The 16,150-nt window shown below is 37.3% G+C and overlaps 1 protein-coding gene across 3 annotated transcripts in view; it reads left to right on the top strand.

Moving 5' to 3' along the window:
* The window catches only part of LOC106661545 (sodium-dependent dopamine transporter), a 63,000-nt gene that overhangs the window by 14,238 nt on the left and 32,612 nt on the right, over positions 1-16,150 (top strand). For 2 of the 3 annotated variants that reach the window (XM_014385025.2, XM_014385028.2), the window contains one exon: positions 3,745-3,901. In XM_014385025.2, the coding sequence (XP_014240511.1) occupies positions 3,757-3,901 (145 nt within the window). In that variant the 5' untranslated portion in view covers positions 3,745-3,756. Of the gene's footprint in view, positions 1-1,080; positions 1,282-3,744; positions 3,902-16,150 lie in introns of those variants that run through there. The other variant, XM_014385027.2, reaches the window with a different exon arrangement.

Here is a 16,150-nt window from a genome sequence, read left to right as displayed (position 1 = left end):
AGATAGATAGATAGATAGATAGATAGATAGAGAGAGAGAGAGAGAAGAGAGTAAGAGTAAGAGTGAAAGAAAAACATATATGGAAAGATAGATAGATAGATAGATAGATAGATAGAGAGAGAGAGAGAGAAGAGAGTAAGAGTAAGAGTGAAAGAAAAACATATATGGAAAGATAGATAGATAGATAGAGAGAGAGAGAGAGAGAGAGAAAGAGAGAGAGAGAGAGAGTGAGTGAGAGAGGGGAGAGAGGGAGAGAAAGAGACCCAATATTGGTGGGTACGTCATGGGCAGGTCATAATACAAAAAAATTAAAATTGGATAGTGACTATTATTAGTTAATAAAAGCAAAAAACAATCAGAAATAACAATAAAATATAAAAACAATAACTTTGGAAATCAAAGTGGTTCACCAATTCAATCAAGAAAAGAACGGTCTTTTTTGAATTTACCCTTGGAGAACAAAAAAAATTAAACTCTTTTGATTCACATTTAATAAATTCAGTCATGAATAATAATGTTTAAAAAATGCAGATTTTTAGGTGGTCTCCTATTTTATCAATATAAATACGGTTTGAATGTTACAGTCCTCTAGGATTTGTCCACTTATCTGCTCTTTTATATTGTCTATTGTATAAAAGCAATCTTCAATAGTCTTAACAATCGCAACTCATATTGAGGCTTTTCTTTGAAAAGCGACTCGTTTAAAAGGCATTTAAAAGAAATCCAGTTTAAAACTCCCGAATTTAGTATGTTAATAGGGTTTCTGTTTGCTTTAGGTGAGCCGTCCCGAATTAATATTAAACTGTTCAATTGAGTTGAATAGTGCAAACACGTCCTCGACCTCTTTCAAAGCCAGATTCTACAATGGTCGTTCTCAGCTTCACTGAGCGAATTCCATAAATGACCGTCCAATCTCAAGATTAACATACGGGATAGAAATGAATAAAACATAAGTTGCACATCTTTATTCAGTTCCATTAGTCCTTTATGCACACCATTATATATGTTTTTTTTCTTCTTTTACCCTCGGCGAAAAAACGCTTTCTTTCTCCTTTCTCCCAGACGAGTAGCTCGGAATGAAAAACCGCGAGGTGGGGCTTTGTTCGAGTGTACGCCGGTTTGAAGGCTGTTGTGAATTAAGCAACAGTTTGCAACACTTTCGATGTTGAGAACCAGTTTCGTGTTTGACTCCATCTGGACGAGCTGTCGCCTGGGCAGAAAAACCGCTCCTTACGAACACCGTACCGCCCTGTACTCTCCGTCAAAGGAGACTTTAAAAAGGTCAGTCCATTAGAAAAAGGCTAAAAGCTTGCAATAAAAAAAGTTATAATAGAGTAAAGCGAAAATGAATAAACTTAATTATAATTAATCCTCACAAAGGTTAACACATACCTTGACATATCCAACAATATAAAAAACAAAAAGCTTAATAGTTCTGTCTTAAGAACACTTGTTAAGCCTCATTCTAATTGACCAAAATCAAAAATTTCTAAATTTATGGCAACCCAAAGCTAGGACGTGTTTTGAATAGTAAGGTACAACTTGCTAGTTTTATCAAGAAATGCATGTTAAGAACGAACAAATATAAATCTGGTTCAGACTATAGAAACTAATATTGATCCACGATATATAAGACAAATAGTTCTCAGTTATTGTAAGTTGTTACTATGAGGTAAGAAAAGAAGTAAGCAGTAGGAAGACTACCCACCAACCCAAGCACTACTACTACATGAGCTAAATACCAAGGCTACCCTCACTGAACGTCATAATCAACATTACACCAATGATGTGTATTTTAGTTGGTTGGTTGGACAACAATGAACGTGAGAAACTGTCAACGGCAAATAAACCTCTCCTTTCACGCGCCAAACGCTGCTCGCCGCACTTATCTCCCGCCGCCGCGCAGCGTAATGTAATGATTTAAATTGATTTATAATTTCTATGTAAATTTTATGGCCGAGATGAAAATTAGTTGGTGTCTTGGGGGGACCGAAGTCACGTTCAAGTGGTCGAGCAGCGGCGTATTGAGCAGGAGGTCGTGGGTTCGAGTCCCCCTCGTGACACTATTTTTCATCTCTACCACTCTTTACGTAACAATTATAAATTAATTTAAATCATTTTACAATGAGCCGCTAAGTGGTCAGTCAAACTGCATTAAGTAAAAAAAATGACGTGTCAGGTGCACCAGCATGGTCGAGCAACATCAAATCCTAATAAAAAGTAACTGTGGCAGCCAGTTTTTCTTACTTAGTAGTCATAGTAAAAAGGAATGTTACCTCGCTGATCATGGCAATCAACTATCTACAGTCAATGAGCCGCAAAATGATGAACCAAGTCTGACCAAGTTACAAAGTACTTGTGGGCTACACCAGCGTGAACAAGATTTCAACAAAAACATCTACATTCTAATAAAAATAAACTTGGTGATTGCCAGTTCTTACATATCATTCTGCTTTACACGGTACATGTGGACTACAGAATAGCCAAGCATGATACGAACAAAAACATTTAAGTCCTGAAAAAAACACACTTGGTTATTGTACCATCTCTATGTAGCAATCAAGTAAGAAGTGAAAAAAATTATCCAATATAGATGTAGATATAGTAATCGTAGTGTGAATATACTACGTCCTTTTAAACCTTTCCCCCGTTCTCACACCGGTGAGCCCTAGTTCATCAAGGAATTTGACTAGTAGCTCGAATTCATTGGGTTAATTTCTTCTGCTGGTCTCAATCCATTTCCTCCTGCAGGGAAATATAACACCATAGTTTGAAAGTAGGCATGTGGTGTTTCCTCTTCTTCCCAACAGAATTTGCACGTAACGTGTTGGATTAGACTATTCTTCCTCAAATGCCCTTCCAGTTCGCAGTGTCCTGTAAAGAATTAGGAATCGAAGTTTCTCTTGCTTCTTTTGATGCCTTCTGATGCTTCTTTCCTTCCGAAACTCGCTGGAGGTCGAGTGAATTCTAGTGTTTTCCATTTTCATCCGTCTTTTTGTCTAAGATACTCATTTAGATAATCACAAAAGGGTTCAGGTCATAACAGCGAAGCGATGAAGTATCCTCTTTCCTTGCAAGGGCAAAACTATCCAATAATGACCATGACAGAAATGCAATAGCTCTGTGCTTTAAACTAAACGCCCACTAGAATAAGAGTCAAATACCAAGGCTAAATTCGCTGATCAATCGACACTCTTCAGTATATGTCAAAGTGACGGATCAAACCGAGGGAAGTCAAAGACGTGTCTGCTTCACCAGAACGAACGTACATGTGACCACACTAATGTTCCGAAACGGAAGGTATACGACGAAAGCGACAAAAGCTGGCCAGGCTCAAGCAGCAAATTCAAACGTACAACACCGACAACTGATTCAAATTAAGGACCTAGAACCATAGATAATGAAGAACACCATAGAGAAAACATAAAGCAGCTTTAGTCCATGATGTTTAATGCTTCATCAACGTCCAATGCTCGACGTCGATACCTTAACTAGATCCAATATGTAGTCTTACGATTTGTAGTTAGTGTAGTGGTATGTTTACAACACTACAACGAACTAACATATTTATATTATGTGTGGGTACTATATTTGTGAGTTATACTGTAATAATAAAGACCCAAGAAAAAAGTAAGATTATAACCTTCAGTCTTTCTTAAACTAAGGAAGATTTATACGATTATCTTAACTACTCGTTACTGTAAGATGCCAACCTCATTTTAATATATTTTATTTTTATTACAGGGTGCGGGGGTGATGGAGGTGGGCGAGCCGGTGTCGACGGGCGACCTAAGGGAGACATGGTCCGGGAAAGTGGATTTCCTCCTCTCGGTCATCGGGTTCGCCGTCGACCTCGCCAATGTATGGAGGTTCCCATACCTATGTTACAAAAATGGAGGAGGTGAGTGATTTAAAAGCAGTCTAAGCTAATTGCCAGGCGTTCTACCATGTCATGATGAATTTAACCATCACGTACGTGTAAATGTGTACATTTAGTAGTGACTTAATTCAAATCTGTTTGGTTAGTATTGTACTGTCATATCGAGTAAAATTACTCGAGAGGTCTTGGTTGTCTTTCTAAGAATGGTAAGTCATTTCAACGAAAATAATGCTGTATTCAAAATTGAACTGTCCATAAATTGCTTAAAGGCCACAATTGCTTTCAACGGCTTTGAAAGAATAATTGTCCTGTGTTTAATGGGACTATTATCAAGCAGGAATCACGGCCTGGACATTCACTTAAGATTAAAAACGGTTCTTTTCTGCAATATCCTTTCCGACCCCTTTCTATTACGGCCTTAACCGGGATCAAGGCTGGTTCGGCTAATCAGTTTTCTCTCAAAAGGAAGCGATTTTAATTTGCCATTTGCAGTATGGTAAACGCTCTCAATACTCCACGATAAACCACAAAAGATGATTTACTGGGACTTTTTTTTAAAGGTTTGGTTGACGCAAGTAACAGATACAAAACCACAAAAAGCTTCTCATGATATTTTAACACAGCAATAATCTATAAAATTTGACATTCCCTACCCACCACAAATTCCGTTTAAGCATTTGACCATCTTCAGCGGTGGATCTGTGCGCTTTCGCATATGTTTTGTTCTTTTTTTCTACTTCATACACTAACCACTTAAAGTGTAGTAAATGCCATAACGTCGGTCAAACCAGGGTGACGTTTCGTAGGAAACCACACGCTCATAACTTCGCAGTGCTCAATAAAATATGACACAATTGAAATTATACAGGGTGTTCCTTGTGACGAAACTCAGGGAATCGATTCTACTCTTCGTTTGGACCAAAAAATGCTCAGGAGAAAATTTTCGGAAAGTTCTCTATTTTGAAGATATTCGTCAATTTAGGTTTTTTCAACTTTTCACTACCTTACCACATAAAAACTCTTACAACTTCCAAAATGTCGAGACTACAATAAATCCAATTACACCATTTGAAAGAACGCTAAATTTGCTGTAAGATAATTCTATTTGCAATAATCTGATATATCCAGGTTTTTCAATAACGTTAATAAGTAGAGTTGAAAAATCAACGTAAAGCATGTTAGATGAAGAAGTTTTTGTGAAATTTGACAAATTGTCGGTATTTTTTTGTAACCTCAGTAGAACGTGCAATCATGACCATAATTTTAAATTTTGTCATTTTGACATGTTCCAACTGATATTAGCTAACATTTTATGTCATTCAGATTATTGAAAATAGAAGTATCCTGTTAGGATTCGCAGTCTATTGACACATTCTGTGATTTCTTTCTTGCCAAAATTGGTTAGAAGATTCTTGGATTGTCTATGTCCAATAAGTNTGTACTTTCCCATGGGTTCTGAGTATTTGGTTCCAGGTCCAAACACTCCTGCCCCCGTACCTTCCTGTGTTCTGAATCCATCTGTGTACCGAAGGATGGTGCCATTTTTGAGGGAGTTATTTCCCTTTCTTTCCCATTCCTTTTTGGTGCCCAGATGTAAACGTGTTACATATTTAAAAAAACTCATGAGGAATTCTATCTGGGCCCGGTGCATTGTGATCTTTTAACTTATTTTGTAGTGAGCCATTCCTCAAGTGTGAATGGTGCGTCTGAAGAACAATTAAAAATCATAAGTTCTGCATAGAAGTCCGAATTTTTGTCAGTTTTTACCGGATTCAGAAGTAAACGGAAGGGCTGAACCCATGCATCTATAGATACCTCATACAATTTATTATACATTTTGTTTAAACCAAATTTTTTAACCGACAGGTTTATTGTCCATTTCCTAATAAAAAAAGCAAAATATTTGCGTTTGCCTTTATCACACGTACGCGCTTCTAGGTTTCCAGGGATTTCGACCGTTGTATCCTACCCTCTCTGTCAGAATTAGAGGAGAGAAAAATTAATTATCGCCCGACGTCACCGGGTTTGGAAGTTGTTTTCAGTTAATTATGAGATTTCCAGTTCGCCAGGGTGGTTCGCTCGGTAAAATACACAAGCCATTGGGGCTGGAGGCGGTTTAGCAGAAGGGAGGTGAGAGATTTAATTGTCATTGTCCAAAACGAAACAAGTGATTTACTGTAGCCACCACTAGGTCGGTGAAAGGGTATAAATGTATTTTCACGGATTAATTCGAGGATTTACAGAAATTATGATTTATCACCAAACCATGGCGATATAAAACACCTGTTTATTACCTACCCCGCTATAAACGTAAATAAGTGTTACACATGGGCAATCGTACTGGCGGAAATATTCTTAGGAGAGAGAGTGAGAGAAAAAGAGTGATAAAATTGAGATAGAAGGAGGTAATGGAATAGATAATTAAAAACGTAGCGAAAGCAGATAGATAGACCGATAGATATAGATAGGTAGAAATTTAGATAGATAGGGGAGAGAGGAAGAGAGAGGAGAGAGCGAGAGAGATAAAATCGGATAGAGTATGATCTTGGATGCTGGATAGACTGTTAGTTAATTAAATAGGCAAGATAATGAATAGAGAAGACAATGGATAGATAAAGTCGAGAGGGAGAGAGAGAGAGAGAGAGAGAGAGAGAGAGAGAGAGAGAGAGAGAGAGAGAGAGAGAGNGCTCAAGTGGTAGAGCAGCGGCGTATCAAGCCGAAGATCGTGGGTTCGAATCCCGCTCGTGCCATTGACTTTTTTATCTCGACTAAAAACCTTAATTAATTGTAATATATTAATTGGTCAAGCGGACCACGAAATTAGTAAATTATTTAATAACTTAAAACGAACAGAACATGTTTGACAAAATGATCGACCAACCTATAAAAAGAGCGAGTAGAAAGATAGACAAAACTAAGGAGGTTAGAAGGGCCGAGGTGATCTAGGACGCCCAGAGAATTATAACAGAATAAAGGGAGTGACAAATTTATCCACTTACCGGCGTCGAACAGATTTAGCAATTGGATCCAATAGCCGTTCGGTGAAAGTATGTAAAACTGAGTTCGAACACGATAAAGAGGGTGCACACAAAAGGGGATAAATTATTTTCTGGAGTCGAGGGAAATGTCCTATAGGCTCCACTTCCACTACTACACCCTCGGAAAGATTCAATTTAACTTTACTTCGGGTAATATTCATTCTCCCTCGGCCCAAGGCATCGATTCAACGGCTCTCCTTCCGTTTATAAACTGGCGTTTACGTTGAAATTATAAATCGGTGTGGATGTAGAGCAAAACCATCTTAGTCGTTAATGGAAGAATATTGCCTTGGATTCATTATTTTAGAGTTTTTGTATATCGTATTTTACATAATTTCTAACCACGCTGATTTAAAATGTAATTAACTTCAAAAGTATTAGTCTGGACGCAATGAGTGCTGAAGGACAACTGTTTTCACTCAGTAGAACGATGACCGTCCTTGACTTGATGCATTCAATTTCACTTTCTTCACTTATGTCTTTTTTATTAAATAATACGTACATGAACTCGATTTCTGTTGTTTATTCTCCTGTTTTCCCCTATTTTCTTCATCAATGATTATATAGAAATTTGCCTAAAAGAGTGGAACAACAATGGATCGTGGTGTTCTAAGTACGATGTCTTCACGTCACATTTAAGCGATTTTTCCTGAATTTTATCCCGATTATTCAAGTCAAGGTATATACCTTGATTAATTGAATTCCTTTTATGAAGGGGGAGGGTATTTTTTCTTTGAGTTTTTCAAAGTTCCTTTGATCCGTCTTGTTTCCTTCTTTATTCCCTGGAAAATCCGTCTGGGGCTGTAAGGCCAGTCGTGTAATTAGCTTTAATGCCGGGGCATGACTTTGGTCGGATATTGGATTTCGAGTTGGTAAAGGTGTTCATCTCTAAACCGGAAACAAAGCCTGGGGGCCTCTTATTTCCGGGAGCACGCCATGACTCTCCGCACCAATTATTTATTTTAAAAAACGCAGTCTGGCTCTTGGGATTTTTAAATTTTATCCCAGGCAGGCTTTATAGACTAGTGACAAATAAACTGTTGATGACATGAATAAACGTTATAAAAATTGTTTAGAAGGTTGGAAGAAATAAAATTTAGTATGTGTTTAAACCCAAGATGGAACGGTTTTGTGATAATGGCATGTTTTTCCATATAATGCCCTCTTGTAAATTTATCTAAAAGTAAAGAAACAACAACGGACCTGTTTGATCCAACCTTCAACAACAAAATTAGATTTTTTCGGCAATTATTCAGAAATCGTGAGATGCGATCTGGTGTGATGTAGGTTTCAGAAAAACATTTTCTTTATCGTGCCGACGTTTCGATCTTTATTGAGATCATCTTCAGGTCCTGGGATTTACAAACATTTTTATATTTAACAAAAACATGTAGAATGTGGAAAAAAAGTGAATTTATGCCATGCAAAAAAAATATTTTTTACGCAGAAAACAAACACTTTGAGTGGGTAGAAATACGTTGATTGAATATAAAAAAATATTTTTTTTGCATTGTATAAATTCACTTTTTTCCACATCCTACATGTATTTGTTAAATTTAAACAATGCTAGTAAATCCCAGGCCCTGAAGATGATCTCAATAAAGATCGAAACGTTGGCACGACAAAGAAAATGTTTTTCTGAAACCTACAATCACACGGGATGTCACGATTTCCGAATAATAATCCACTAACGGTCACTAATCAACACACATTTTTCGGAAATTTGTGAAACGCAACATCTATGCAAAAAATAAAGGTTTAATGTGTAGAAATAAGTAAAATTGCGACAATTTTTAAGCCCATGAAAGTTAGTTTTGTATTTATCCTTCTACGACCGGTAAATGTATCTAATTGCGGAGAAACAGCGAGACTAGGCTGGTCTATCAAACCAATCTACTTAAAAAATTTATAACCTTTTTATTTCTAAATTTACTAAAATGCTCTGATGGATAAAAAATAAAATTGAATTAACTTTAAAACATGTAGGTCAGTTTGATAGCAAGTTCCTGTAAAAATATTATCCTTGTTGGACCACCGCTAGATTTATTTCAAAAGAAAGCCACAGCGAGACCAAACGGCCTGGAAATTCAAACTGTGCATAAATTTTCGACAAAAAACATTTGACATTTTCTTTCAAAAATTTGTGAAACACGACGTTTTGGCATAAAATAACAAGGCAAAAAGTTCATTTTTATACCCAATATAGTGAGTTTTGTGGTATAGGCCATTTTTTACATTTTGTACGGGTTGAGCCGGCAGGTTGATATGAAAATAAAAAAATAGCGAGACAAGGCGGACCAGCTTCTTAAGATTTTATTCAGAAATGTACTTAAAAGTGACTTTCAGAGCGGTAAAAACTCTTTTAAATTAATTTATTAGCAAAACACCTTGAAGGAATATCGATACTTTAGATAGAAAATTGTCACTAGGTTGTATTATCAGTGACAAATATACAATATGACTTACTAGGATGTAAATGGCTAAAAATCAATTTTCTTTCCTGGCCCAAACTTTCAAACGAAAAAAATGAGCACCTCGTCCAAGTGACTACAATCAGCTATCTAAATGTAAATGTACGCTTTTACAGGATAAACCCTGAAAATGGTATCATTATGAAAAACCTGCTCGTTACAAACTTGTAAAATACTGAAACGATGTTGTTTTCTTATCTTTCTGACTCATAAGGCCTGCCCGATAATTTACAATAAATTACTAGGCCTTTATCGGCTTTGTCGTTGATTGAATTTGAAGATGGCCAAAGAAAAACAAATCCGATTAACAATTTCCTCCCGGAGGGAAATTACGGAAAAACAATCTTTCATTTCCACCTGCTCATAAAGTTATAAGTATCTGCATAAAAACTTATAACGAGGGGACGGGGAATAAGAAATCGTAAGCCCGATGACTTCCCAAGAAGACATTTCCCTTCACATTAAACATTATCCATATTACATTCTCTTTACACACATACAAATTAAGTAAATACGTAAAAATGAAGTATACTTCACTAAAGCTCTCCGTGGCCATTTCATTGGTCGCCGAGAATCCAATCCGATTACACGACATTTGAAAAATGGCAAAAAGGAGGGAAAACTCAAAAGGTGGGGTTGAGGTAGGAAGTTGATGTCCGAGTGGATCGAGGTCACGATAGCTCAAGTGGTAGAGCAGCGGCGTATCTAGCCGAAGATCTTGGGTTCGAATCCCGCTCGTGACACTGACTTTTTTATCTCAACTAAAAACCTTAATTAATTGTAATATATTAATTGGTCAAGCGGACCACGAAATTAGTGAATTTAAGTAAATACATTGAGAGGTATATAGGGTGTGAATAGAAGAGGTTCTTTAACCAAAGGTAAGCCAGGTAGATAAAATAAAAGATAGTGAGGGGGAGTGAAGAGGGAGATAGATAGAGAGAGAGAGAAACAAAGAACTAGAAAAGAGAAAAAGAGCTACAGTAGAAACAGGTAAGGACAAAAATAAAAAGCAGATAGAAATAGAAGAGACCAATAGGATAAAGAGATAGATGGGGTGATAAATAGAGCGAGCGAGAGAGAGAGAGAGAAGAGAAAGAAGGAAATGGAAACAATTAAAGATAGATAGGAAGAGAAATGGTTAAAAGGTACAAAGGAAAGGGAGCAATAAAATAATTAATATATAAAGAGAGATATGAGATGATAGGGAAGACAATTAAAGAGAGATAGGGCGAGTTTGAGAAAGAGAGAGAAAAAGAAAGAGAGAGACAGAAATACTTAAAGAGATGTAGAAACAATTAGAGATAAATAGGGCAAGAACTAAAAGACAAATAGATAGAAGAAGGAACAATAGTATAATTAATAAAAAAGAGAGACATGAGAAGGCTTAAGAAGAGATTGATAAAGATAGATTGATAAAGACATAAATAAATACAGCATTGAAAAGGAGAGAGATGAAATAAAACAGCGTATGGATTCTAAACGAGAGAATAAGAAAAAACGTTAGTGAGGGAGAAAGGAAGAGTATGAGAGAGAGAGAGAGAGAGAGAGAGAGAGAGTGAGGAAGGGGTGAAAAAATAATATCAGGTAATTAATAGATTTAAGTTGATAGAAATTGATTGGTAGTGGGATGAACGTGAGATGTAGAAGGATTATGGTTTTTTTATATAAAATTATGAAGAGATTGAATTTTAAATTAATTAAAAGATTTAAAAAATGCGACCTAGAGGCACAAGGGTGAAACCGTTCGAGAAAGATGATGATATTAAAAAGCAGACTGTAAAACTTTGTAAATTGTGTTTTAAAATTTATGATTTATTCCATTGGAAATTTCCTGGAATTAACTTTAATAATACAGAGACAACGGGCATTAGAAAAACCAACAATTAACCTTATTTCCTACAAAGGACCCCGACAAGAGTTTGATGAAAGGGAGCAGAGTGCCAGACAACATGCGGGCTGAAAAATGAAGTGAGATGCCGAAACGTGTCTAAAGAAGGTTTTTTCTCTCCAAATCAACCCACTCTTTTCAAGCTTTAAATCGTAAATGAACCTGATTTATCGATCCGTTCCCTCCATACTGATTGGCGGGCTTCATAGGATCTTGCGATATAAAAGTTCGTATTCTCCCTACAATAAAAATTCATCAGCAAAAATCAACTGACTTTCCTGGTTTTCGATAAAATTTTGACAAGATGTGAACAAACGTCTGCCAAGTGGGTGGGTGGAATAACTTCGTTTTATACATATGTCAATCCGTTTGGAATAAAGTTGGGGATTATCGAGAAAGCAACACACATACTTTCTGAAAATTGCATAAGAATCGAACCAATGGTTTCAGAGTTATAGCTGTGTTTTTTTATTTTACGGATTTTACGTTTGCTCATGGGCAGGCGATATGACTGATCCGATTAAAATGAAATTCATACAGGACCATCTTACAAGCCAACCCACACAAGCTCTAAAACTTTCGTTAAAAAAATGGTGAAAGGATTGACCACAGTCAGACAGACTCGGAACCAAATTTGTTCAGAAAGGTCAGAAACGCAAAATGCAAGAGGAAATTTTGATTTTTCGAGGACAAAAATTTTGTCGACTTCCCGCATACTAAGCTTCCCTAGTTTCGGTAGTTCGGAAGCAAAATAAGAGGGTGATATTCCAGTCACGTACAATACGCGGAATTGGAAGGTAAGGCTGGTGCGATAATGATTTGAAGAAGGAGCGGTTTCTGCTCTTCGTGCCGGGCCGGGCCGAGATTGAGGTAGTTAAAACAATTACTATTTGCTTTCGCTGGCTAAATATGACGGACGAGGAGCCTCAATAGAACGGTTTATTGAATTATCTCCGGTAATAACGCCATGCTCGGAAATTGGTGTCAAAGTGTTGCGAGGAGAGGTGGCTCGTCTAAGTGGGCTCGTGGGCGAATGCAATTAGCAAGTGACACCTCCCTCTTTCAACATTCGCCACCCTTCACGCCAACCTCGTTACCGGCTCGATCGCTCCGCATCATTTACCTATTAATAAATTGAAAATCATACAAACACACAACATGGATAAAGGAAGATGAGCGGAGTTGACAGATAGAAAGAAATGTAAACAGAAGGCTACACTAACAAGGGATATGTCTAAGTATAAGGATGATAGGTACATAGTGTCCTTCTTAGATGGACTAATGACTCTACAGAAAACCAACCAATGGGTGTTTAATATATTTTAGTCTAGTTTCAAATTTTTACCATTTTTTGGAGAACAATTATACAGAGTACCTCAGACCTAGTTCAACTTCAAAATTTCTAATAGGACCCTATACATCCTGACATATAATGTTATATACTGATAGGCAAAATTCTGCCCTTAATATTGTTACACCCAAAATTATTTCGGGTCAGAGCAAAGTTTATCCCGGTAGCTCGTTGGGAGTGGGGGGTAAGACTGGAGGGACAATTTACAAAATTAAATAAACAAAAAAAAAGGTGCCCGGTAGAAATTCCAAAAATGGAAATACCCACGTAGAAAAATCCGGACGAGCCGTTTTCCGGAGAATCTCGTAGGTGTTTACCGCACTCTTCTCCTCGGCGACCTCCGGCTCGGTCCAAGCGATCGCGTTATCGCTTAATCCCCGGCACTAAATACACACTGTTAATAATAACACTCATTGTTGATTTTCACCAATTTCCTACGTACACTGGTTTTTTAATTAATAATAAAAAATTATACATCTTATAACCAGGTTACATACCTCCTTACAAGAAAAGGAAGCTGATCGAGGCGAGAAAATAAAAATTTGATTTTGTAGCAAAAAAAACCACTTTCCTCTCTAACAATAATGATATTATAAAAACCTAATTTTTTTTGTCACAATATGTCTCATTGTTTTTATAAATAAATATTTGTTTATGCTTTGTTTTAAATTAGGAATATCAATTAGAGGTAAACACACTTAATCTTTAATCCAAAACAAGGATAAAGGATTTTTCATTGTGTACTTTTTACGGGATTTAAAAATTTTTCAGACTTATTTGAATTCTGAAGCATCGAACTGTTTAGTTTTCATATTTGTTTTCTTAATTTCGATTTTTAAACTTAAAAATGCCACTTAGTGCTGAGGAAGTTGCGCGTGGTGTGGCACTTATTGATGATGGACGTTCCATCATGTACGCGGCTATTGCCATCGGAGTTCCCTTCGAAACACTGATTTTTCGCCCCGTAAAAGGACCAGAATTGACCAGAACACACAGAGTTGCACGGCTCGAACACAGCCATTGGTCTTTGGACGATTGCTCTGCTGTATTACAGATGAATGTAGATTATTCAGAAATCGTGAGATGCGGTCTGGTGTGATGTAGGTTTCAAAAAAACATTTTCTTTGTGCCAACGTTTCGATCTTTATTGAGATCATCTTCAGCGCCTGGGATTTACAAACATTGTTTAAATTTAACAAATACATGTACGATGTGGACAAAAGTGAATTTATACAATGCAAAATATATTTTTTATATTCAATCGAAGTATTTCTACTCACTCAAAGTGTATGTTTTCTGTGTAATTGTGCCATTCTTGCGTGTCGTGCTGAGAGTGGTAGTGAGATATTGCTGTTTTATGCTTATATACGTTGGATGTTGAAGGGATGAGGGGGATGATAGTCGGTATAGAAAAGACATTTTTGTATAAGGCATCGGCTTCTTTGAGGTGAAAAGAGCCGACGAAGGGAAAAAACGTTGGTAATGGTCCGAACCATTAACCGAAAGTCTCGAGTACTGCGTCCTTCCATGGCTTTAGCGTTGAGACGGTCTCCCTTAGCCAGTCTGCACTAACCTGATCCTCACAGGTTATAACCATATAGCCTGACCTGAGTCTGCATTTATTGAACTTCACTTCCAACATCTGCGTTTCTCCGACCGATAGTTTTTCATAGTCAGCATGATGGCGTCCTCGAGGGTGTCAATCCTTTCGGGGGGTCAACTGGTTTACTGGGTTTACCTTTTTCTACTATAGCTATTTTTAGTTGTCTCAAGGCTCCCTTATAGGATGTCTCCTTCTTGGAGGGTTTTGACTTTTTTAGCACCTCCTTTTGGGGACGTGATGTCTTCCGAACTTTGCCTTTTCTTCTCGGATTTCAAAGCAGGCTTTTTCACATGAGCTGACTTTTTCTCCTGCTTCTTTTCCTTTGTCGGCTTCAGGGTCGCCTTTGTGAAGTTGTCCCGGATTATTGTCCTTCGCGCCTTCACGTATTCAACTCCCTCCTTCAACAGGGTTGTCAACCTGTTTCTGGAGGCTCTCAACAGGCGGACCTTAATTATCTTATCTGCCGAGAGTTGATCGATCTCCTACAGGCTTTTTGCCTTGAAGGGAGCGTATTTGGGTTTGGCACTGCTGCCTGGTTGGCCTCTGAGCCTAACCGGGTGGTTGTTTTTTTGTTTTAGTATTAGATTCCATGTGGTTCCCAAAAGTAGTTAGGGATAAAGGTGTCAGCCCCAGCAGAGCCCCGCATGCTGGGGTAAGCCTAGATACAGCCGTGTCGGCCGGTTCCCTGAGGGCTCCGTTTGAGACACTATTGTTTTTCACCCCAGTGCCATTCATCCTTTGCCACGGATCGCCTAACAGCTTAGGAATAGTGTGGCCATATCCCCTTTTAGCCAATCTCGATGCGCTGGCCCTTGAGGGGTGCCGGCAACTTCGAGGTGTTTCCCAGAAGGCCCTACGTGGAAGTCGGGGTTTATCTTGTGTCCCCCCCCGGTAAGGTTAGTGAATAGATTTATAGATAAATTTCTCAAGTTTGACAGGGACCGAAAGTGAGATTTTCAGTTCAAAACTTAATAAGAAAGATGTGTCATGACCTCTAATATCAGCAGTTCTGATGACAAAGTAAAATGTCCAAAATATAATAACCGTAGCTCTCTCAGAATAGAGCACTCTTTAATACAGTGGTAAACATTTTCTACGTCCAGAGAGTTACAGAGATTGAACAACATCCGTCTTCTCTATCCAAGGGCGATAGAAAAAAAAAATAGTGGATACGATGGATATGATAGATAGGTAGGTAATTCGACAAACAGATTGGGTTGAGATTGATAGACAGAAAATGTAAAAGAAGGATCAAAATCATTTAACCTGTTTATTGTTTATCGTTGATAAAACGAAAACATTAAATTAATGACGTGATTTCTGAAGTTTCAGAAAATTTTTCGACTCAAGACAAGATTTTGGCCTTAATACAGATTCTCATCATGGAAACAAAAATCAAAGGATATAAAGTAAAAAAGTTTGTGTTCATGGAATATTTTCATTTCAACGAATCCTACCCAGTGTTGATAGATGTGACGTTAAGTTTGAACATCTGCACGAACAAAGGCAAATGTTTATTCCTTGCATAAATTAACCTTGTCTGCACCATTTCCATATCATATTTTCAAATATTTTTTTCAAAACTTTACAATTGTTGTTGTACACATTTGAAGAAATCGGGGTACAAAAACACAACATGGAAAATTTAAATGCACTTTCAATGAATTTTACATAACTGGAAAACTTTGTTGACCTCGAAAATATCTTTTTTATATCGAAAATCGGACAAATAGAGAAAAATATAGCATTTTTAATGGCATTATTGACGAAGGAAATATTTTACAGTTTACAAGTTATTAAATGTATTCAAAGCTCCCTAAAAGTTTGATTCCCAAACTTTTGCCTCCAGATTTAAACTGGAAACAGCAATGAAAGAACCAACTTCAAAAGAAAATTTAGCAACCTTCAGCGCTTGA

Source organism: Cimex lectularius, unplaced genomic scaffold (assembly GCF_000648675.2).
Source record: "Cimex lectularius strain Harlan isolate CLEC.00 unplaced genomic scaffold, Clec_2.1 scaffold17, whole genome shotgun sequence".
Lineage (NCBI taxonomy): Eukaryota > Metazoa > Arthropoda > Insecta > Hemiptera > Cimicidae > Cimex > Cimex lectularius.
Note: the sequence above shows the minus strand (reverse complement) of the source record. Positions and strands in the feature narration are given on the sequence as shown.